Source organism: Mus caroli, unplaced genomic scaffold (genome assembly GCF_978045245.1).
Source record: "Mus caroli unplaced genomic scaffold, Mus_caroli_1 scaffold_20, whole genome shotgun sequence".
In the NCBI taxonomy this organism is placed as follows: Eukaryota; Metazoa; Chordata; class Mammalia; order Rodentia; family Muridae; genus Mus; species Mus caroli.
In genome coordinates this window covers 33,633,513-33,657,668 of record NW_028227275.1, presented here as the reverse complement: position 1 = coordinate 33,657,668, position 24,156 = coordinate 33,633,513, and the positions used below count along the sequence as shown (strand labels likewise).

Here is a 24,156-nt window from a genome sequence, read left to right as displayed (position 1 = left end):
GACTCCACTCATTATGAGTATGGGTCGGGCCACTATTACTAAGGACAGCACCTGCTGTGACCTGAGTGGACAGTCAATCTGCAGGAGCACTTAATGTAGCATGAGCCTTGATGAAGCACGGACCTCAGAACCTCCCTGCTGAGACATGAGACAGGAAGCTGCTCTGCTAATCACAAAGAGTATCAAGGCTTAGCTAGGTTGCTTATTCACAGCAAATGAAGGCTGTTTACTGCAGTAAAAAATACACACAGGGAGATGAGAAAATAATCTAGCAAGAGGATGCCCACCATCCTGAGTCAACATCAGCATTGCCAGTGGTTAGAACTGAAGTGATACTGCTACGCCCACAAACGCCTAAGGAAATCATCACAGAAAGTCACTGAATTCCTTTATCCTACTTTATTTTAGAGACAAGTTCTTGCCGGGCGGTGGTGGCGCATGCCTTTAATCCCAGCAGCTGGGAGGCAGAGGCAGGTGGATTTCTGAGTTCGAGGCCAGCCTGGTCTACAAAGCTGAGAGTTCCAGGACAGCCAGGGCTATACAGAGAAACCCTGTCTCAAAAAAACCAAAAAAAAAAAAAAAAGAGAGAGAGACAAGAGTTCTTGCTAGGTAGCCTGGAAAGGTCTTGAACTGAATGCTAGGGTTACCAGCATGAGCCACCACACCCTCAACTGTTAACAGAGAAAATGCAAAGGGAATCCATCATGACTTTGTCACAACACTGTTTCCAATGACATTGTTTCCAAAGCCGCACACAACTGAGCAGAAGTTACCTGAAGCCACTAGCTAGTAAGTACTAGCTTACTTGCTAAGTGTATAGGTCAGGATTAGAAGCATCGATCTGACTAGACCTGAATGTGACTCCAAATCTGTGAGATCCAAAGCAAGCATACCCCTCCTCTGAAAGGAAAGCCTTCTCTAACATGATACATACTTGGGTCTGTTTCTAGTTTTGCTTTAAGGTTTATTTACTTATTCTACATATATGAGCACACTGTATCTGTCTTCAGACACAGCAGAAGAGGGCATCAGATCCCATTACAGATGGTTGTGAGCCACCATGTGGTTGTTGGGAACTGAACTCAGGACTTACGAAAGAGCAGTCAGTGTTTGTAACCTCCCAGCCATCTCTTCAGCCCCTGTTTTGCTCTATTTTTTTTTCAAGAATTAAAAAGTATCTGTTTTGTGTATGGGTATTTTGTCTGCATGTATGTCTGTGCATAAGATGCATACAGTGCCTGCAGAAGCCAGGAGAGGGCCCAGATCCACTGGATTAGAGCACTGTGAGCTGGGTACTGAACCTGGGATCCACTGGATTAGAGCACTGTGAGCTGGGTACTGAACCTGGGATCCACTGGATTAGAGCACTGTGAGCTGGGTACTGAACCTGGGTCTTCTGGAACTGCAGCCAGTGCTCTTGAGCACTGCTCCAGTCCCCAGTCTGCTCTTAAAAAACAAACAAACAAACAAACAGACAACAAAAATACCTCTTTATTACTAAATTAGTGTTTTAGTACAAAGGATTAAACTAAAAAGTCAGTCATCAACCACAGCATCACAATACAGCAAAATTTAGAATCATGTATTGATGATAAAATCCCCCAAAGTAGCATTATCTGTGCTTTTGATAATGAAATATTTAATGCTCCAAAGTCAGGGAAGCCTTTGTTGTCCTCAGCGCACCTGAACTCTTTTTCATGGCATAACGAGGAAAGGTAAGAGGCACCAAGATAAGGAATGGACCTCCCTGACAGGTCCCACACATAAGAACCACTCTAATGGCACTGCCAGGATGAACAACTTCTGTAATTGACATGTCAGGTCCTTGCTCTGACCAAGCAGGCCTTTGCCTAGGCTCCTTGGCATTCTTAAGAGGGTGAATGGTTCAAAGCAAAGATGCACACAGGCAATGGAGTTAAAGTGTTCACACAGTTTCCATGAGGACAGAAACAGAACAAGCAACAGAAACCCGAGACCTGAACCTATCTATAGTAAGTGCAGTTCTACAATAGGTTATGTGAGGAAAAACAAAAAGCAAAAACCGAAAAAACTGTAAGCTACTTTAGCCACAGGGAGTTAAATCTAACAGAATAGACAAGAGTATTAATGGAAAGTTAAAAACAAATAGAAGAGACTTTAATAGATACCAACAGAAAAGCCAAGGGAAGGCTAGATGACTAGGAAGCCTGAGGACTTTAAGAATATGAGTTTACTCCAAAGCGCACCCTTTGGCTGCACTCAGGGCAGTACTCTCTCCAGTCTCAGCCCCCAACCTCCCTCTTTATTGAATACCTAGTCCATCTCACTCAAGCAAGTATCTGATCTATGGACATTTCTAAGTTTTAAGTCCTGACATTTCACAGTTAACTACTAAATATGAATGAAAATAACCTAAGGAAAGTTTTAAGGGACAGGTAGAGATATGGCTGAGAGGTCAGAGAGCACTACCTGGCAACTAGCCTTAGGAAACAAAGAGTGATTATCAGCCCTTGACTTCAACCTGACATTTTGGTAAGGACAATTACCAACGGTTTTAGCATCTAGGTGGGAATACCATCAAAGGACTCTACTGCTTAGTTTTGCTGTCAATTTGACACAGCCTAGAAACATCTGGAAAGAATCTTACTGAAGAGTTACCAAGAACAGGATGACCTGTGGGTACTACTGTGGGCAAACTGTCTTGTCTGTTGATAGCTATAGGAAGCTCCATTCCCGGGGTATAGGGTAATGAGCAGTATAAGAAAAAAACCTAGCTGACCACAAGCAAGAAGCCATGTCCTTATCCTGCCAGTGATGATGATGTGATGCTTTGACTTCTCACAATAAGGGGCCAAACCTCTCAACTAAAGCCAAACAAACCCTTCCTTCCCAGGGTTGGTTTTCGTTCGTTTTTTTAAAGCTACAGTAATAAAACGAGAATACACGTGATTACGAATTATATGGACTAGCAAAAGCCAATAAAAATCAAAGAGTAACTGCTAAGTTGGGTTTCTCTGCGTTCTGTTGTTGTTTGCTTGAGGTAACCAGTGCTCGGGCTTGACGCTCTTGTGGACTGCCCAAGTGCTCCCACAATGAACTATATATACAAACTCCTCCAAAAATGGTTGGTTTTTGTTTTTGAGACAGGGTTTCATGTATCCCAAGGCTGGCCTCAGAGCTGCTTTGTGGCCAAGGATAACCTTGACCTTCCCTTCTCCTGCCTTCACCCTCTCTCTAACTTAAGCACTAGAATTGCTAAAAGCCTGTGCTACCATGCCTGGCTTATGTGGTCAGCGTATGGAGCCCACGGCTTTATGGATATAGAAAAGCACTCTATCAAAAGAACTACACAGATGAGGTCCATAATAGTTTTCAAGAGTGTAAGAAATACTATCACCATGAAAATAAAAACTAACAAGCCAGTATATTCACTAGCTGACTACTTTCTAGTTGCCATTGAAAAGTAAATAAAATGCACAAAGGCGGGGACCTTATGGACCACAGGTCAAATCCCAGGAAGCTAAGAGTGGTTTTTCCCTTTCTCCTCTTCCTTCCGCTAATGATTACTTTTTTTTTTTACATTGCAAAACATTCTTTAAAAGTATAAACAAACAAGACAAACCATATATTGCCCACAAGAGCCCAAATGATTACTATCTAATTCTTTAAAAACAAGAAGCCTCAACTCTGTCAAGTTTTACTGCCCCCTCCAACCCACTCTTTTAAAAATAGTATCTTACTCTCCAGCCCAGGACGGCCTCCAATTCATGGCAATCCTCCAGTCTCGGCCTCTCAAGTGATGAGACTATAGGTGTGAGACACTAAGACCTGACTAGGTTTTCTTTGTGTCACAAGATGGAAGGCCAAGCACTCAACACCTTACTCTTTGTAACTTGAAGTACACATTGAAGATTAGGCATCTGAAATATGCATTACTCCTGCTTCATTCCCAACAGCAATGGGCTAGCTTCTCATTCCTTTCCTTAAGAACACTGTTATCACACCAGCCTGTGCACACTAAAATAAATGGGACCACATTTCAATTATAAAAATGCTCATTTTGGAAAGGAAAGTAGATGAGAAACAGCTTAAATTTAGTTTGAAAAATGAAAGAAAGAAAGATAGAGCTGACCAGGTTGAAATTTTGACTTAACATTCCGGGAAGTATGGATACCCTGAGGAGCACCTGGCAATTCTAAGCCTTTTCTGGCTATTTTCAAAAAGCACTACAACAGACTCTGTGATGGATGGGTGGGAAAATGCGAGAGCAATGAACATTAAGTACAGCTTTATCACTAACTTTGGGGCTTAATGGTACACAAAACTGGTAGAGCATTTGTCAGCGAGAGGCATGTCCATGAGTCTTTAGGAACATGGGCTCCACAGTTGTGGACTTCAAACTGATAAGCAAGAGAAATGAAAACGGCTCCAAGAGCAAGCTGAAGTGAGATAAATCGCTGGGAAAGACTAACCCAGCAGATAGTTCTGGCAAGTCCTGAAGGGTGATTGTTTCCCTTGAAATCCATTTGGAACAGTTATGCACATTTTCAATTTTGTGAAATACTACACAAAAGCAAACTTTCAATAGGCCAGCCAGTTTCCATTTTTGTGAAACAGCTTTATTCATAGCCAATTCTACACCCTCACATCTCTGTCACAGAAATTAAAAACAACCACTATTGCTTGGAGTCAAAGGGTACTAAAGTCCCAAGGAACATGTCAAAATACCCAGTCTGTGACACAAAATCTTGCCAACATGTTCCTTCCCACAACCCAGTCCCCTACAAATGTCATTACAACTTGAAAACAGTCAACAACAAAGCTGGAAAGTGCCAGCGGGGCATGAGAACCCACAGCAGGGATTGACAGCTGCCATCTGAACAGACCTTCCCCACCTCCCTTCTACTAGAGATAAACAAGTCAACACCCAGCCACCCTCATCTGCGACTAAGAAGGCGACAGCACCCCCACCTAGCCACAGTCTTTCTTTTCTCTGCTGACACTGTAAGTCTCGGTTGTCAGTAAGATCCCTCTAAGGCTCCATTCGTGTGCAAACACAATGGCATTTATGATTTCCAGTTGAACAATTGTGTTCACAAAGACTAAGCAGTTTTGAAATCATTTTCAGTTTTGGTCTTTGATACCAATACTGCATTTTCTCTTCCCCACTCGGGAAATCTCAACCTTATCCATTCAATATTTGTGCATCCTACACATAGGGAAGAAGGATTCACACAAGCAGAGTGAGAAAAGGAGCATCACAAAGGACAGATAGTTCTGACTGTATCTACTTCGGAGTAGCTTTCCCAAGAGTTCTGAAAGTCAAGTGCAGGGATAGAGACCTTTACTCAAGTATTACCACCTTTGGTCATTGGATTAGACCTGCATAATTGGTTGTAAGAGGAAGTTAATGTTTCAACTTTAATAACATTTAACCTGATTCTATAAAAGGATGTCACAAGCACAACTGAGTAAGTGCTGGGTGTTGTCTTCTCCATCCACATAACCCAGCACACAGGGATGGATGGCAAGGACAACTGCAGAGGCTGCTTGTCCACACAAAGTGTGTTTAACTGAGCCATCACTACGTAGGCAACCATCAATCAAATTTAAGCACTGTTTTGCGGAAAAAAAAAAAAAAAGAAGAATTTAATCAACCTTACTCAAAAGTAGAAGTGTCAACATTACATCTGTCATAGGTATAGGAACAATTTGACTTCAAGAGGTGGTGATGTCCACTGTGTGTGTGTGTGTGTGTGTGTGTGTGTGTGTGTGTGTGTGTGTGTGTAAAATGTCATTTTCACCATGGTCATTTAAAACAATTACTATCCAGTTACAAGGTTGGAATGCATACAGGAACAGAACAAGACTCTAAAATAATCCATAGCCCAGGTGACTAGAAAGTCATGGAAAACATAGACAGAAAGCACAGGTTCAATAAAGTGTTTATATAACATGTGTGACATTAAACTTCAACACCAGCAACTGACCAACGCCAGCACTCATCCCATCCAAGTTACTTACTGATATGATTATCTGTTTCACAAGCTTAGTATCATCAATACAGTCAAACGCTGCCAGGAGAACCAAGTGAGAGTACTGGCCCTGTAAGAAAGGGGAGACAGAAAAGGTTAAAAGATTTCACACAGAGCTGGCAAAACCATTCTTGTGGGTAAAGGCACTTGCTGCCAAGCCTGATGACCTGAGTCTAATCTTCTAAAACCCATGTGGTAGAAGAAGAGAACAGACTCTCCCATGTTATCCTCTGACCTCTATACATGTGCAGACCACATATCCCCCAACATATACATGTAATAAAAAATTTAACAAGACAGAATAAGAATAAACCCCAGAAACCCAGACCTGATAGCATATGCATTTAATCTCAGCATCTGAGGAGCAGGTAGATAGATCTCTTTGACATCTACATTATTATTATAGTGAGAGTCAGTCTTAAAAAAAAAAATGAAAAAAGGTTCCTTCTTATGCAGTCTCCCCATAGAGTCAGCACCAACCCCAGGTAAGCAAGGTAAATCAAAGCCACTCAAATGAACTAGCTAATTATATATCAAAGATAAGATTAATTTAAAAAGAGAGAGAGAAACACGTCATCAAACAGCCCAAGAACCAGAATCCAACATCTAAGCAAGCACTCAGTTCATGAATTAATGAATGGCTATTTGAAAAAAATTTTTAAATGAGATAATTAAACACAATATTAGCCTCATATAGAAACTATTCAAATCACCAAAATAGAAATGAGCATCCTCGGGCATTCACATAAACATGTGCACAGAAAATTCTAGAAGGCAAAACATAGTCACCTCTGGGTCAAAGAGCTATAAATTATTTGTATCCTATTTATGCTCAACGGTATTGATTTTATATTGTCTAGTTTCTTTGACAATAACTATATTTAAGTACAAATACCAAAAACAAAACAAAAATCCAAACCATGTAAACAAACAGGAAAAAAAATCACAAGTTCCAAAACAAAGAAACAAATGCCCCTAAGTCTACAACAACAACAGAAAAACAAAGTGCACAACACAATGACTCTGAGAACCAGATAAATCACTGCTTTCAACGTGTAAACAGGCTTACACACAGGCATGCACACACACAGTGTTCATAAGAACCTTTTGAACTGTTCCTGCATCTGTGACAGATGTCACCCGGTGCATTTGGGGAACCCAGTTTTCAGAGCTCCTCACACATTCCTTGTGAGGTGTCAGAGGGCGTGCCTTTTGAGGGGTGGAGGTTGCTTTAATCAGAACTAGGTCTAAGGAATATGAATGGCCAGAGGCAATGAGGAATTTACTAATTGTGCCTAAAAAAATTAACTGGAAAAGAATAACTAAGCTAAGACACACACTATACAAAAACCACAGATCAACTCAAAGAGAACGGATGACTTGATTCACAGAAAACGCAAATGATATTAAATGTGTGAAACATTTTAGAGAAATAGTAAGGATAATAAAACGATGAAATGCATGCAACTCTACCTATAGATAAGAGTTTTTTAAAAAGTTCAGCGATGTGGGGTCAAGCAGGGATGGCTACGCTGGCCGGAATGTAAAGGGGTTTCCTTCTTTGGGAAGCAGATGGCAACCTCAATACAACATGCACGCATGTGCTCACCCTGCAATTCTAACTCTAGGGATTTACCCCAGTCATGCCTCCACAAACAACAGACACACATAAAATATGTGCTGGAATGCTAATGACTCTAGAAACAACTTCAGTATACAACAGCAGGGACCGTGGTTAAGTGAATACTGGAAAGTCATCCTGAGTGTGGCAAGCAGGTATTCACACAAAGCAGCTCCCAGGTGAGTGAAGGAAACAGGGAAAAGACACACACAACCCAAACTGCTGGTCTCTACTCTTGGGCGGCAGGCACAGCATGTTTAAGTGCAAAGCATTTCTGTATGACTGGACAAATTGGTCCACAAGTCAATGTTAAATGTGGACAGCTGCACCATCTCGTGAAGGCACAATTATACAGAGCAAAGAGTGATGATCGTACCTACTGGAGCTCCACAATCATTCCACATCAATTACAGTAGTGAGCAACAGGCAACTCCACAACCACATCTAGAAACTGAGCATGTGTCTCTCAGCAACTGAGCCCTAGAAAATGGGAACCCAGCAAATACTGATGCCCGAACCCCACCTTTATACTACGAACAGTTATAGACTTCCATACGGACTCCATAATAATTCTGATCAAAATACTAAGTCAGACCCAATCTTAGGTCTGAAATGGGTCTCAATAACATTTAAAACACTGGAGTGATAGAATAAAAATTTAGAAACCTTAAAACCCAATAATAGCACTTGAGACTCTAAAGAACTGATGGGTATTTATATCTGTTTACCTCCTCCCTCAGAGGTAATTCTTCAAAAGATGGAAAATTGCTAGGTAGTGTTACCACCACAATGCCAAGCTAGGATAAGGATCTCAGAAAATGAATTGGTCAATTACTTCATGTACTCAAAACCTAAAATCAAGTCTAATTTTATTATTTAAAAAGTACCACACCAATACAGTTTAGATAGACCCTTCTATTAACATCTGTTTTGACCCAATCCTAACTTAAGAATTTCAGTTAAATCTCACACGGACAGAGCTTACTCAACAGTGAATTCTAAGTAGAATGTCCCTTTACACCACAAGCAGAGAAAGTACTTTTCCCCTCATAGAAAAGTCAGCTATCTCCAAATGATGACATACCAACTCCCAACGTGGGCCACAGAGGACAACCTCGATCACACAGCATCTACCCTACCTTGGTCTGAAAGGATTTGACAAATGTTAGTTGATCTCATTGGGCTTTTTTCATGCACCAGTAACTGACAGATTTACTGAACTATATAATTAAAATGACATTACTACCAGTATTTTTACTACATGTGTGAGAGACTGCCTATACATCAAGTGTGTGAGACTGTCTGTGCACACACGTGTATGAGTGCGTGTATGATTGAGACTGCCTGTGTAGGCAAGTGTGTGTGTGAGACTGCCTGTGCATACACGTGTGGAGGCCAGACCTCATCTCTAAGTAGTTTATCCACTGGGCAGCTCCCCACCTAGAAACAATTAATTCCCAGTAAAAAAAAAACAACATTGCATGGAACTAAAATATTTAATGTTTAATAGCTTAGCCTTTTCATGAGTACGTTATAAATTTATGCCAAGAAAAGACAAAACTTTATTTATTTGGTTTATTAATTTATTAAGGTTTTGGTGGTAGCAAAAACCAGTATCCTGTTTCTGAGCTATAATCTCCTATTACTTACTTAAATATATATGTCTTAAATAGGCAGCTATAATCTCATGTCAGCTAACAGGTCTGGAGACACTCGTAAAGCAGGGATAAATACCACTCTTGACACATCACAACCAAACAGGATCTGGGGTATAGTGCAGAGGCAGGGCACTCTCCCAGAACACATGAAGCCCTTTGATCTCTAACAAAACACACACACATATACAAGCCATACAAAGAAAGAACTATAGTACGAAACCCATTTTGTTTAAGTTAACCTAGAAAAATAGAGAGAAAAGATGTAATGAACAAATGTAACAATTATCTGTAGTGTTCAAATTTGCCAGCAGGCACCAACTCGTCTCGATTCACATCAAGTCAGTCAGACTTTAAGAAACGTGCTCTTGCTGCACTCACATTGGCAACCTTCTCCACGTACGTCTTCATCGTTTTCACGATCACTTTCCTGTCCTTGAAAAGGAGAAACTGCGTCAATGGACGTTTAGGTATCCGTTAACCTTACCACATGGCTAATGCTTTGTGTAGTATTACATTCTCACCAGCATCATTAGTGAGGAGAGACGTTATAAGGTAAAATGAGACACAGTGCACTAGGACCCCAAGAGCACCTGTAAGAAGCTCTGCAGCCTTCACCGTATTTTAGACACAGATATGCAACCATGAAAGTCTAAGGTACATGCAAGCCTAGTGAAGTTCCCTCTTCCAATATCCGATATGTCAAGAATGTAGCATACAGACGTGTTTAATGTCTGTGCAGCAGTTAAATTAGCAGTGAGTAAAAGGAAGATAAACACAACACCATTTAAAGGATATAGAAGATGGGAAGTTCTCTGGTCAAGAGCTCACCTTTTCCTCAAAGAACTTAATATACACAAGAACATACTTATGGTGTATCCAATACTAACCAGCTCTTCCTTTCTCCCACTCTGAATGGGAGTTTAATGACCATTAAATGGAGAGTAAAAAAACCGTAACACAAGCGCCCAAGCCCCTATAAGCCAAAGCTGAGTATAACCGTACCAGAGGATCTCTTCCTAACCTTCAGTAAAGTCTTGCATTTCTGCTGAAGCAGAGAATACAAGGCTCAAAGATGCCAAAGCCCTGGGAGGCCCTAAGACACAACTTCCAGAAGATAATGCTTAAGTACAACTGAAACCAAAGCCAGTCCAAAGGCTACCAACTCAAAGTTAAGGGCTCATCAAATCCAGACTGCAGGCAAGACATGGCTCTGACACTTACCTTGGGTGTGCCGTGCCACAGGCAGTGCATGGCCACTCTGGCGCCATCGTGTGTGTGGGCCAGGTACACCACTGCTTCCCGGATGGCTTCAATTAGTTCCTGGGGAAAAGGAGAGGTCAGGTGCAATTTCTCCCCTGTGTGCATGAGAACAGCAAGGCAAGGCGAAGAGTGAAAGAGAGTGAAGTGAGCCCAGGCGTCAAACCCTGCGACTTTAGTTCTACAGACAGGCTCTTTCTAGGCACGGTCTTTTCCATCAAAGGCAACCAATACAGCTCCCAGCTAACGTCTAACAAACAGCATAACCACTTGTTCCCATATCTATTTTTAAAGGTGCTCACAGGTGGCAGGTGGTACAATCTAATGAATATAGAAAAGAAGCCGGGGGGAGTGGTGCTGAGGAGTGTTTATCAGAAGAGCAGGGGAAAGAAACTGCCCCCTACATGTGTACATACAAACACAGTCTAACCGTACCCTGACTCAAGCTTCTGCGGGGAATATAGCACAGGGTTGATATCCACAAGTCATATGGATGAGTTCTGCAACCTAGGAAGCCAACTTAAAATGTTACAGCAGGTGAGCAGATACAGAAGGACTGCACTTCACCTGAAAAGCCCCATCCTCTACAGGGATGAATCTCAAGATTGCAGGTCACATATATGAACTTAAGAATTTCTCCAAAGTGCTCCACCATAAACAGGACATTTAAATCACAGCTTCTCCCCGTAAGGCTTAGGGAACACTGTGAAAGAGTGGGCAGGAAGATTCCATGAGCCACAGCCTGTGGAACCCAGGTCCAACAGTCTTCTGGACTGGAGTGCACCTGACTGGACAGGACCACTGCATCCACAAACTCACAGCAGCGTGGCTGCCGGTCAAGATCCAGCGTGGGGGCGGGACAGGGGCTCACTAGCTTCCACCCTGAGCTGAAGAGCTGCTAACAGTTGACCCTTAATAATATGTCTAATGGATGGCCCCACAACTGTGAGCGTACAGTGGCACAAACTGAACTCAGGGGCTATTTATTTATTTATTTAAAAAAGGATGACAGAAAATTGAGAGGTAGATCTGGAAGGAATTAGGGGGAGAAATATGATCAAGAGACATTATATACATATGTGAAATTCTCAAAGAATCAATAGAAAGCTACTGGGCTAGAGGATAACACAGGTTCCAATTGTCACTGTCCAGCCACTCCAAGCCCTTGCTGTAGCTGAATGCTGCCTTCTACTGTCTTCCAAACACACTCACCATGAGAAACCCTCAAACACTGATTTCAGCAGAGAAGAGGAACATCCCTAAGAGAGTAAGTGCTGTTCTCGTCACAAGCTTTGGGGGCTGCTGCAGAGAAATTACTCTACATGCTCATTGGAGGGCTACAAAATTCCCACAAGTGTGTGACAGGCATATTCACTGAGAGAAATCTGATGTGTGACTTAGTCAGCCCTTGGGATTAGACAATGAGAGCAAAGGGACAGCAACTCACGGCCTGATGAGGCAAGCGAAGGAAGGTCAGGGGCTGAGGTATCAGCTCTCATCTGTATTCGCACCACTGCTTGGAAGGACGGTGCAGTTACCTTCACCGGCCCTCCGCCTGCCATCACATAAGGTCCAGGTTTTCACAGGCCATTTAGTTTTACATTAAGTATCCTCCCTTAACCTTGTAAAGCGGGCTTCTTTTTTTTTTTTTTTTAATTTAAAACTATTGGAACACTGAGTAATGCTTCAATATAAGTTACCCTTCGGATTGGATTAGCTAGAGGACACTCTCTGGATTGTAACTAAAATGTAAAAATTGAGTGGCATTAATAAACCCAGGGTCAATTCTATAATTTTCTGGGGGGGGGGAAACATTAAAGAGATTTAGCAGATCTGTTCAGTGCCTGTTTAGTGAGTTAAGTGAGAAGGAAAACCTGGCATGTCTAAAGGATTGCAGACATCAGAGCAGCCTTGCTTTCCCTATACATCGTCATACAGTAAGTGTCATTCTGTCTCAGGCCCCCAAGTGCCAAACTCAGTGTGCCAGCACTGGCTTAACACTCATACAGAAACAGAAACCAAGCACTTACTGATCGAAGTTTTGGGGGTGCATAGGTAAAAAAGTCCAAGAATACTTTATGAACCAGCGAGTGCTTAATCACAGCTTCCCTGGAAACAAAAGAAAGAAACAAATATCAGCTCTAGCAGAACGGTCACACAAAGGCAGGTAACTGTCTGTCCATCCTAAGATCATCTAACAAGTGAAATGGTTCTCACTAAACACATTTTGTCATAAGTCAACTGCATCTGTCAGCAGTACTAAGAGGTTAAATAATTTGAGCCTGTGATTGTTTTCATTACGACCGAGACTAGGATACAAATTTCCAGGCTCTCTAGCAGGATGACCGATGCCCTATTACCACAGTTCTACCCCAGGTCCTATCAGCTGCACCTCCTCTCTAGGTACTGCATTAAGAACTCACATGCAAACCTAAGTCCTAATGGTTATTTTCTGTCAAGCATTCAAAATGTCTCAGTATCAGAAATCATTTCAGTAGCACTACAATTTGAATGGACCACAACAGTGGCACCAGGAGCAACAACTCCTACTTAGTCTATGTCCCTCTAATGTGATCTGTGGTGCACTCTGGAGTTCAGTGCAGGCTGCTGTTCAAGATCAAGGACCTAAAAGTTCCCAGGGACCATGCAAACACAGAGCATGGACACTGTGATGCACACAGCACTCTTCTAAGGGCTTTGCAAACATTAAGCCATTTCATCTTCATAACACTCTACAGAGGATGCGCTGCTATGACCTCAATTCCACAGGTCCAGAAACTAGGCCCAGAGAAGTGAAGCTGTGCACATGCACACAGGATGTGGCATCAGGAGTCCCATCCATCCTCCCTAGTCCCAGAAGCTTTGTGTTCAACCATTTTGTTAGGGTACAAAAGACATGAAGGTAACAAGCTCAAACTAATGCAGTTTAAATAACCAATTGAACTTATGAAGCTATTTAACATACAAGGCTTCAGTATAACACTTTATTTTGAAAAGAAGAAAAAAGGTTTTGTCACTTTAAGAAAGTTTATAATCACTATTACAAGTTAGCCAATAAGATACAATATCAGCAAGAACAATGTCTACCTGCATCAAGAATGGTTTCAAACAAAAAGTTTGATGCTCTTATTTACAACAGAGGAGTAACAGAAGGAGTACGGCCCCTCTCTGGCAAGGATTAAGATGTGGCTCCCTCAAATGCTTCTTTCAGTCTGTTAATAAAAACCCTCTCTTACTTTTGGGCCATCGGAGTCAGAATCTGCTTCATTTCGTCCATGATAAGCTCTAGCTTTGCTGGCTGCAGCTCCAGCACCTTGTCCAGCGTTGGGTGATCTGCTGACTGAAAGGAAAGAAAGATTACATTACTCCAAATGTAATCACTTCAAAACAAGCAACAGCTACAGCCATGGTAAACTGAGTTTCCGATAAATTTGAGATGTTTCACCTTTCTAGAACAAATATCTACTATGTGGCAAGATTACTCTTCAGAAGCGACTGCCTGCTTACACATCTGCCAACATGTGCTCATCCCTGCGGAGGACTGGCCCCAGCAACCTCCAAGGACACAAAAACTTGATGGGGCCTAATTGCATAGAACCTATATGACCCTTCAGCATATTTTAAATCAATCATGTACTTACATGACCTAACAGAGCAGAAATGCTCTGCAAATAGATTATACTATAAGGAACAATAAGAACAAACTCCATACTTGTCCAATATAGACATAGATTTTTCTTAATGGTTTTGTTTGGCTGAGCATGTAGAAGCCCTGGAAAAGGGTTTGGGAGTAGCTGGCTATACTTCAAGAACCAGGCTAACCTCTAACAAATCACCAGCCATTACATCTTACCAAGCACCTAGCATGTGCCTAATCACAAATTAGTATGTTTTATAATTGGCTGGATATTGCCAAGGTCAGGTGTCACACAGAAATGCTATAAAGCAATTCAATTCAGGAACTGAAGCTACTGGAGATAACCCTACAGTCAATCCATATCCTTTCATATCCCCCGGACACTCCTATCCCAGAGTTGAGAACAGGTCCTAGAGCAGTACTAGTCCCATCTCTGGCCACTCTCAGACTTCTACCCACCATCCATTGCCAAGTCTGTTGTCCCCTTCCTCTCCAGGTCCAACTTGGACAAAGGTACGGCAAAACCAGGAAAAAACACAAGGCAAGAAGAGGAGTCTAGAGCAGAAAAGCTCTGCTCACTGTTGCAGTCTTTGATCTCAGTCTGACTACAGACAGAAGTGCTAAGGCATCACACACACAGCAGGGGAAGGAACAAAACGGACACACAGATCCCAAGGGGGTTTGAAGGCAACATTCTGGAGGAGAGAGCACAGAATGATCACTCGATCCTCTTGCAGAGACATAATCTAAGACAACAAACGATTTGAGATGCGTTCTGAAGGACTGCCCTGGTAAAAACACATCCTAAATATAGGACCCTGAAACCTAAGAGACTCCACATAAAAACAAACACAATGGGAAGGAAAGAACTTCTCCGGAAAGGTCACCTTGTAAAGCTGAAACGTGTTCCCATAGAGCTCCTCGGTCAGCATGTTCCTCTGTTCCAAAATGGCTTTGTCGTTGTATGCGTACTCCACAATGGCCGATGCCTCCGAATGCCGCAGCATCTTCCTCACATGACCTTTAAAACTTCTGATTATCTCCGCAACTTGCGGCTTACTTCTAAAGTCACAAAGAGCAGAGAAAAGGTCAACGACAGCAAATGTTCTGCCACGAAGTTACAGCCCCAGCCCTGAAGTCTTCCATTTCTCAGCTTCTCAATGAAAGAAAGAAAGAAAGAAAGAAAGAAAGAAAGAAAGAAAGAAAGAAAGAAAGAAAGAAAGAGAGAAACAGAGAGAGAGAGAGAGAGAGAGAGAGAGAGAAAGAAAGAAAGAAAGAAAGAAAGAAAGAAAGAAAGAAAGAAAGAAAGAAAGAAAGAAAGACAGGCAGACAATTGCTAGGAGATCGAGATGAACTAAGCTGCCCGCAGAGCAGTGGCCAGTACATACAAAGTGCCCGAGTCGGTTCCTTCAACTAGACCACAAGGAAAGGAAGGCAAGGAGGGGACAAAGGGAGAGAAAGTAAAGTCCAACTGTCTCGGAAACAGAATTCACTCTAAATCTGGGCGGCCGAGAGTAGCCAGGAACAGAAGGAAACCTATTTCTGTCTCAAGCAGTGTTCAGAGTCAGTTTATCTGTCCCTAACCGTCTATCCTCTAAATACTGTTCACTGAAGTTATTCCAATAACTACCAACTAAATAAACACTGTTAACCAACAGTGTTCCAATGCTTTGTTCTGTAACCCACGATGTAAAAACAGGTCCTTAACAACAGAGAAGGCAGCACCGTGTTTTTACTCGATTTCAGTTACCGTTTTAAGATGTTATGGCCTAGGAAGAGCACAAGTCCCTGGAGGCAATCACCAAGACCAGAGATTTTAAAGTAACATTCGGACAAAAGTAAAATCCACAAAACTAAAAGTGAAAGAAAACCCACCACCACCACCACTTTACAACTTACCCATACATGAGAAATTTCTTCACGATGTTCCTGGAATATTTGGCTTTACTTAATTCAACCAAGTCGCCTGGAGGGGAAAAGAGAGCAACTCAGGCCCTGCGCGTCTCACTGCAGTGTCCCGACGCGGAGTGACGCCACTGTGCGAGACTGTGGACGGGCGAACTCTCCTCGCCCCAGGCTAAGACACACAGCAACAAAAATCACCCCCCAGAAAGCTCGGAGCATGCAGGGTCGTCTTCAGCACTCCAAGAGAAACAAGTGACCTTACCGCGCGGTAAACGCACCGCTCTTAGCGATACCTTGCAACTCCTGGAAAGCCTGCTGCCTCTGCTCCTCGCTCCCATACTGAATGAAGCACTGGATCACGCGCGTCGAGTCATGGGCAAAGGCCATCTGTAGGAGAATGTTAGCTGTTTCTTACATTTACACTATTTCTTACAATTTTTACTTTTCTCAACTTAAACTGCACTAGACTGCTTGAGGTGAAAATACATCTAATTATATGAGGTACTATGTTTCTTATCATATTTGATAGCTGAAATAAATTCAAGAGATGGGAAGATACTATCACCATCCAAGTTCCAATGCTAACTAAAACCGCACCACAGGACTGCGTGGACTACTGCTTCGTTTCCTGAAGGTTAACAGGTTCTGACGTAGGACTGACCAATGCCCGAGTGTCGCTGCATCAGTCACTGTAACCACATACAAGCAGCACACGGACAATCCAGGGAGAAGAGACTCTCAGCTGATCGGCTTTTGAGTCTCGTCCCAGTTCTACAGCATTACTGCCCCTCAATCTGGATTAGCACTTCTCATTAGCATCTGCTGTTCGAGAATCTGAAAGCTGTGAACACTAACATGACGCCACAAGGGGAAAATTTCCACACCTGGACACAGGTAGCCATGAGCCACACTCAAGCACACTAAAAATAAAATATGCAAAGACAGCTGAAGCAATGCCAATGCATAAAGTATTCATGAAACAAAAGAGTTTCATTCCACACCTGGGTCCCGACACTGAGCTAGCACTTGTCCATGTGTCAGGCCCCTGTCACCAACAGCCAACTACTCTTCCCTAAGAGCAAAGGAAACCTCAATTTTTATTTTTTAAATGGAATAATGAGCACACTCTACTCACAGTTTTAATTTTCCCTTGAATCAACTTCTGCAAATCACTCATGAGCTTCACCCGTTTTTCCTTGTCACAATCTTTTCTGCAGAGGAAGCACAGATGAAGTTATTTTAAACATGAAAACCAAACACCATGCAATACATGGTCGCCAGTTCAGTGAGGTTTTTCCTTTGAAGGCAGCAAATCTTTGACATTAAAATTATTATTCTGGAGCAGCCAGACAAAAGCAATTTTCTCAGAGACAGAAACTCATCTCACAAGGTATAATTTTATGCATCAATCTAAATCTTAACAGCCAGAACTTCAGAAGCAAAGAAAAATAATAAAACAATCTCAGATGGCAAATACTTAAACATCTCAAAACCTAGCTGATAAGAAATTGTCCTTCATTTTCTAAGAAATCTTTCAGGATAGATATCAAATCTATTTGACTCTCTCCATTTCCATAAAGCTATCTGACACCATCCTAATGATTTCACACACGGCTACACTGAGCAGCCAGTCATCCTGCCGCCATGACAGCAGACTGCCAGTACACAACAAAGAAACCAGGCGCAGTCTTTGCTGCCTAGAGCATGGTCTGTTTGCAGGACACCCCTTCTTGCTGCCCTTGTCTCAGACAGGATGCCTAGAGCACTGTCTGTCTGGAGGGCACCCCTTCCTGCTGCCCTCGTCTTGGTCGGATAAAGAGAGAAGTGGCTCTCAGGTACCTTCTCAAGCTCTCCCAAATGTGCTTTGCTCGAACCACGATGTCATAGTTGGTCTTGTCACTGAGCTGCCTGCTCTGCTTCAGCTCTTTCTTCTTCTTTTTGAAGTCATCCCACTTGGGTTTCTTGGCTCCTGATTCTAGATCCAGATTCAATGTGTTTAGCATTCCAAATACTATACCCGAATGTGAAGTTAGTACAAAGGGCGATCACCAGAACCAATCTCATTCTAGAAGCTACAAGGGGAAACCATAATTTCCCAGAAGTTTTGCATTTGATCACAATTTTTAGCCAGTCTATACATTTAAAATGTATCTAAAACAATGTATTTAGTAGCTTTTTAAAAGACAAGGCTCTCACAGGCCAGCCTAAAACTCAGTAAGTGCAATGGCCACAGCACAGCCATTTTAATGGCTTATTATTCTTAAGAGGACACCTAGTAAGAGAACTGAACATGAGAGGATTATAAAGTGCCTACAAATGTGAAGCACCATCTTCCGTTGTGAAAGGACACTAGACTTTAGAGCACAGACAACTGCCTTTAAGCCAGAGTTTCCAATGGAAACAAGTGAGTCCAGGTTAAAACAGGAAAAATAATTTGAGAAAGCCATTGTTCAAAAGTGGGTGGTGAAGCTCAGAGGTGGAACACTCGCACGTGTGGGGTCCCTCATTCAATGCAAACATCACAAACAACCCAAAACTCCACGTTCCAAGAGCCGTCACGCATTACTTAATTCTTAGAGCATGAGGTAGCTACCTATGACTTTAATCACCCCTCCACACTAGGGAAGCAGGCCCCACATCAAGTGCCATGTCAAAGCCTCCCCTCACTCCTACGTGATGGAGACAAGACACGAATCCAGGGACGACCCACAGTCACCCTTCACTCCTGACCATGCACAGCAAGCTTCGACGTTCTCTACAGATCGGTGCTATAAAGGTTGAGTATCCACCTATGCCTGTGTCGTCGTCTCTGAAATCTGATCACATGATCAGTTACACAACAGCAATACCCACCAGGGAGAAAAATGAAATGAGAACTCCACTAGGGTATTATTAATGCGAGTTTCTCCCTGAGTCCTTTAGAAATTAGTTATTTCCAATGTCTCCCACTCTCTGATTATAAAAGTGACTCAATACAAAAACCTAAAGAATAAAAAGTAAATGAGTCATAATAAATCCAAGGTATAAATACCACTTATTTTTTCATCTTATGAGTGTTTTGCTACATGCATGTCTGAGCACAGCATGTGTGCTTGGTGCCTGAGGAGGTCACCAGTGTCTGAAGAGGACACTGATCGATCCCCTTGAACTGGAAGTCTGAAGAGATGGGTGTGTGGTTGGAGATGGGTGTGTGCAACCACGTGGGTGCAGGGACTCAAACTTGGGTCCTCTGCAAGAACAAGTGCTCTTACCCGCCCAGCCAACTCTCCAGCCCCAGTAAGAGAAATTTTGGTTAGGAAACATGCTGTTGTTTCCTTAAAACCTTGTGTGCTTCCTTCCTTTTGCTTCAGACTGCTGCCTGTCTTGGAGCAAGGACAGGTGGTCTCCGACAGGGTGGAGACCTGCGCGCCTTGGTTCAGGGAGGCTTCTGCGATGGCTCTATGAGTCAGCTTACCATCACTGTCACCATCTGGCTGGAATTTCCGCTTCTTGCTGAATTTGTTGGCCTTCTGAAATTTGTCCTTCGGTCCTTTGCCCCCTTGTGGCTTGTTCTTGAACTGCTTCACACCCTTCTTGCCAGGTTTTGTGGCACCTTTCTCAAAGTTCTTAGATGTGACTTTAGGTCCGCCTTCCTTAACAGCTTTCCTTGGGAATGTCTTTGAAGAACTAGACTCTAGCAGTAACAACAAATATGTGTTAGTTCACTGACTCTGAGCCTTAATCACCAGCATCCACTCAACTGCTCTGTAGAGCAACAGACAGCCTTACTCTTAAATATGCATTAACCCTTTTGAATAGATTCGTACCTAAACAATCAAATCAAAAGAAAACTTTCTGATTATAAAACTGCAATATAGACTAGTGATGTAGCCCCAGAAAGTAGAGAGTTCACAATTAACTGTAATTTACCTCCTAGAAACAACCACTACTGTTAGCTCAGCATAGTTCTGCTGTTCTAAGCATATGCTCGAAGTTACTGGCTCTACGTACCATCAGTATTTATACAAAAACCTCAATCAGTGGTTCTATAAGAGTCTAAGAACAAAATGAATATCACTGACGATAAGAAAGTATATCATAAAAATGAGTGAAAGTGTATTTCTGAAAAGGTCTAATTCTGTAAAAAAAAAAAAATTAAAGCCTATAATAAAATTATTTGGTTAAAATTTTTGGTCAAAAAGCTTACATATACCTAATAAACAGGATGCCAATAACAATAGCTGACAAGACCATTACAAGGGGAACATAAGACAGCTTAGGAAACAGTTATCTATATAGGCCTGGATGTTTCTACTCAGCAATACTGACACCTGATGGAATAACAGAGGTATCACCATTCAAAATTCAGAAGGCAAAAGCTGTCAAAATTAGCCAGCTCCAACTCACCAATGTTAAAATGAATTGTTCAGAGAATAAATGTGAACACCGTGAGGCCACATCGACTGCTGACACAAAGGAGCTTTCAGAAATAAAAAAAAAAATTCCTCGATTCTTCTGGCAATCTCATAGACGTTTCATGAGGAACAGGTCAATTTGTGGACAGTAGCAGTGGCCTCTTTCTCCCACGTTTACTGTAATCCTAGCCCATGAACAGAGTGGCACCTGCCATAAATCCCCACCCCCTGCCCCCATCTAAGTAGCCACCAGAAGGGAAGCACCCTTGGGAAAGGCCCTCTTACCACTGTTCTTATGAAATTTATTCTTTCCTTGTGATGTCTGTGGACTCTTTCCTGTAAACTTTTTCTTCCCTTTGACTTCCATCATAGTACTTCTGAAAAACAAAAGCCAAAACCACAAAGAATCACTGACTTGCTCATCCAAGAAGAGTCATTAAGTAGTTGCTACAGCGTTTAGTCCTTGAGTTCAGATGCCATATAAACTATCCAGGCACGGCCTGGAGGCTCTCAAGTCCACCACGTATATAGTTAACCTCTAAGACATTAAAAGGAAGGGCAAAAAAGATCCCAGCCCAAGCACACCCTAGCTGGCTAAATACAGACCACTGTAAGAGTAAACACCACTGTCTGCAGCTTCTAACCTGGGTAGCCTTGGTGATGAGTAAGTGGATCTCTCGGCATCCACCTTACAAAGCAGGGACCAGAAATAGGCTGTGCTCAGCACATATTGCAATTTAATGAAAACACACACACACAAGAAAGCTAAAAGAAAGGTTACTGGCCAACTCTTTTAGAGGAAACCAAATATCTGGCTGGCCTCTAAGTTACACAGAGCTATGTAATACTTTATTTCAAAGGATTTGTCTAACATGTCACCTGTTGGGTCCAGTGACCTTCACCTCCCACCAACTTACAAGCTCTGCAAGAAGCAGAACACATATGGACCAAAGGCAAGCATCTCCAGGCTCATGACTACAGTCCCCAAAGTTACATGTTCGCCCATCTCTAAATGACCTCAAGAGTCACCTGTCGGAATTCCTAGACAATGTCTACAGATTAGAAACTTCCACTCAAGAATTAATTTCTTGTTGGCTATGTTGACACACAGTTGTAACCCTAGCACCTAGACTAAGGCAGAAGGATCACTGTGAGTTCAAGGCTACTCTGAGCAACATAAATTAAAGGCAAGTCTGGGCTACATCGTGAGATACTGTTTCAAAACTCAAAACAAAACAAGATGTTCCTTAGGATGCTGGAACATCTTGGGCAGGGGTCCATGTTATATTTGAGATTGAGAAACACTAAATCAAACAGCAATAGTCAGCAAGTAAAGAAAGGTCTTCCAAATTCTTAATTTGCTACTATGAACTATCTATTGCACAAGACTTCCTAAACCTAATAGAACCAAATTTGTCCAGGAAACACTCTGGAAAATGCAGTGGGTTTGATGCCCAGCAGTGTGTACACAGGGTACAGATCTATAATTCCAGCACAGGAACTGCTCGGCTTCCTGCAGGGCATCTCTTTTTCACAGTCATTTTATTACCTGGTAAATCACATTCACATTTGCATTTCTGCATGTAGGTTTCATGTACTACCACATGCTAAGCAATTGTGCCAATGGCCCTCACATGTAGCTTTCTAGAAAAACCTTATTTACATACTCTATTTTAAAACTATGCCTCTTACATTAGAGTTAAAACGATAAAGAGCCTATAGATCTATTACCCAGCTTCCCCAATGACAACTTAATAAGACAGTGTAATGAAACTTATGAAAATAACACTAGTATAACACAGGGTTTTTTTAGAAATCAATTTTCTCATTCCTGTCCTCTTCCTATTCCAAGATACAGTTAATATAGCCACCACATGTCCTTTTTTTCCAGGTTATGTCCCCTCTGGGAGTTTAAGATTTTCATTATTAGACTGAGGTTATGCTTGGGCCAGGGGAAGGGGTGGCACATGACAGCAAAGAAGTGCTGTTATCACAGTGACAAAGCTATGTGGCAGTCATGATGATGTTAACCCTGGTCACTTAAAGCACTGTTGACCAAGTTACTTCGCAATCAAATTAACGGCTAATCCAAGAGCAAGACAAGCAAATTAGGTATTCTAGACAGTGCAGCCTTGGGCCAAGGGTGTCTTCAGACCCTGAGACAATGTCCTACACTCACAGACCTGAGTCCTCAACACTTCTTGATTATGTATATAACTGGCATCTTATGCTTAATGTCTGAGACATAATCCTCTGCATTCCACTACAAATTACTATCTTTCTCTCCCTGTCTATTCCTGCTGTAGCCAACGGGGACCATCTACTCCACTTCGCAGAGAGAAAACTGGAGCACCGCTCCTGATGTTCACTTCTTTGGCAGTCATCAGTCAACAGTAAGTTACCCTGCAGTCTCCTTAAAGATACCTCTGTCTCTACTACCAACACTCAATGCAAATCATCAAAAATCTCCTTAAGAGAGTCAAGACCTACCATGAACCTCCCGATCTTTTCTAATAATCCTTCATTATTTTATATGCCTAGGAACACAAAGAAAAATACTTCCCACTACACAAAAATAAAGAGACTCGACACCAAGGCTCCACAGTTCTACCCTCCTCTTTGTCCAGTCCACGACTTACTCCTGACTCCCACCTCCGGGACATCCCATTGCCTCTGTTTAAAATACTCTTGCCTCCCATCATGCTTGGCTTATGGATCACTTCAGTTTTCCCTGCACTGATGCTATGCACAACGTCTGACACTGGACGAGGGGGCTGACTGTGACTCGCACAGGCCGGAGTTTGACAGCGAAACTTGTTCCTCTAGCTCTACAATAATCAACTTAACAGAGAGGGCTTAACCCCTGCCCTCGCCAGGGTTCCTTCAACTCCGGGCCATAGAAGCGGCCAGGTAGACCGTCCCGGAGATGGAGCTGAAGACGCCGCTCGCCCACCACCCCGCAAAGCTCCCCGCTCCCGAGCGGCCGGCGGACACTCGCCCCACACATCCCGCACCAAACTCTCCACAACACTCACCGCACACGTGGGGCAGAAACTCGCGGAGTTCCGCCACCTCCCGCCGCTTCCGCTTCCGCTTCCGCGTTCTGCCCCGCCCCGGATCCGCTGATTGTAGCGTTACGTCCTGGTACTGGGGTCAAGGGGTGGAGCTTAGGAAACACGAAATCCGTAGTTCCTATTGGTCCATTTTCGCCACACCTCTCGTCTGAAGATGGCTGCATGAGTTTTGGCCCTCGAAGGGATCCGTCCGGTGGAAGACGAGTCCGTGGCTCGGGAAAGTGACGCTTGAGCCTGCAGATTTCTGGGAACGACACGGGTTCTCGCGAGGGCCACCCAGGTCCTGAAGGAGTTAAAAGACTGCGAAGTCTGCAAGCTGGGTTAGCGTTGGGACAGCTCGCCCGTTAGTGTGTCTGTTTGAGTCGTTAGTCTAGCCTGGAGGGTAAAAGCTGTACCAGAGTCTCTTCTGTTGTAATCGTCTTTGCCAACACCCATGTCTCCCTTATTTCCCACCCTAGCTACGAATCTCCGGATAAATTAGATCCCTCGGGAACCATAAGTGTAAAGAACGGAGCACAGTCAAATATTGTGAAAAGCTCTCTCCATAAATGTGTGGGTGGCGTTTTTAACGTAGGCCCATTCTTGGGCATACATTC

General features: G+C 42.8%; 1 protein-coding gene across 2 annotated transcripts in view; it reads right to left on the bottom strand.

Moving 5' to 3' along the window:
- Positions 1-23,598, bottom strand: part of Pum3 (pumilio RNA binding family member 3) — a 33,614-nt gene extending 10,016 nt beyond the window's left edge. Inside the window, exons 1-13 of one of the 2 annotated variants that reach the window (XM_021151372.2) lie at positions 23,522-23,598; positions 20,772-20,863; positions 19,547-19,765; positions 17,932-18,067; positions 17,228-17,303; positions 16,386-16,479; positions 16,087-16,153; positions 15,075-15,249; positions 13,787-13,890; positions 12,581-12,659; positions 10,515-10,613; positions 9,672-9,725; positions 6,004-6,084 (exon numbers count right to left, since the gene is read on the bottom strand). In XM_021151372.2, the coding sequence (XP_021007031.1) occupies positions 6,004-6,084; positions 9,672-9,725; positions 10,515-10,613; positions 12,581-12,659; positions 13,787-13,890; positions 15,075-15,249; positions 16,087-16,153; positions 16,386-16,479; positions 17,228-17,303; positions 17,932-18,067; positions 19,547-19,765; positions 20,772-20,856 (1,269 nt within the window). In that variant the 5' untranslated portion in view covers positions 20,857-20,863; positions 23,522-23,598. Of the gene's footprint in view, positions 1-6,003; positions 6,085-9,671; positions 9,726-10,514; positions 10,614-12,580; positions 12,660-13,786; positions 13,891-15,074; positions 15,250-16,086; positions 16,154-16,370; positions 16,480-17,227; positions 17,304-17,931; positions 18,068-19,546; positions 19,766-20,771; positions 20,864-23,521 lie in introns of both variants that reach the window. The other variant, XM_085833817.1, reaches the window with a different exon arrangement.
- Between the last annotated feature and the right edge of the window lie 558 nt (positions 23,599-24,156).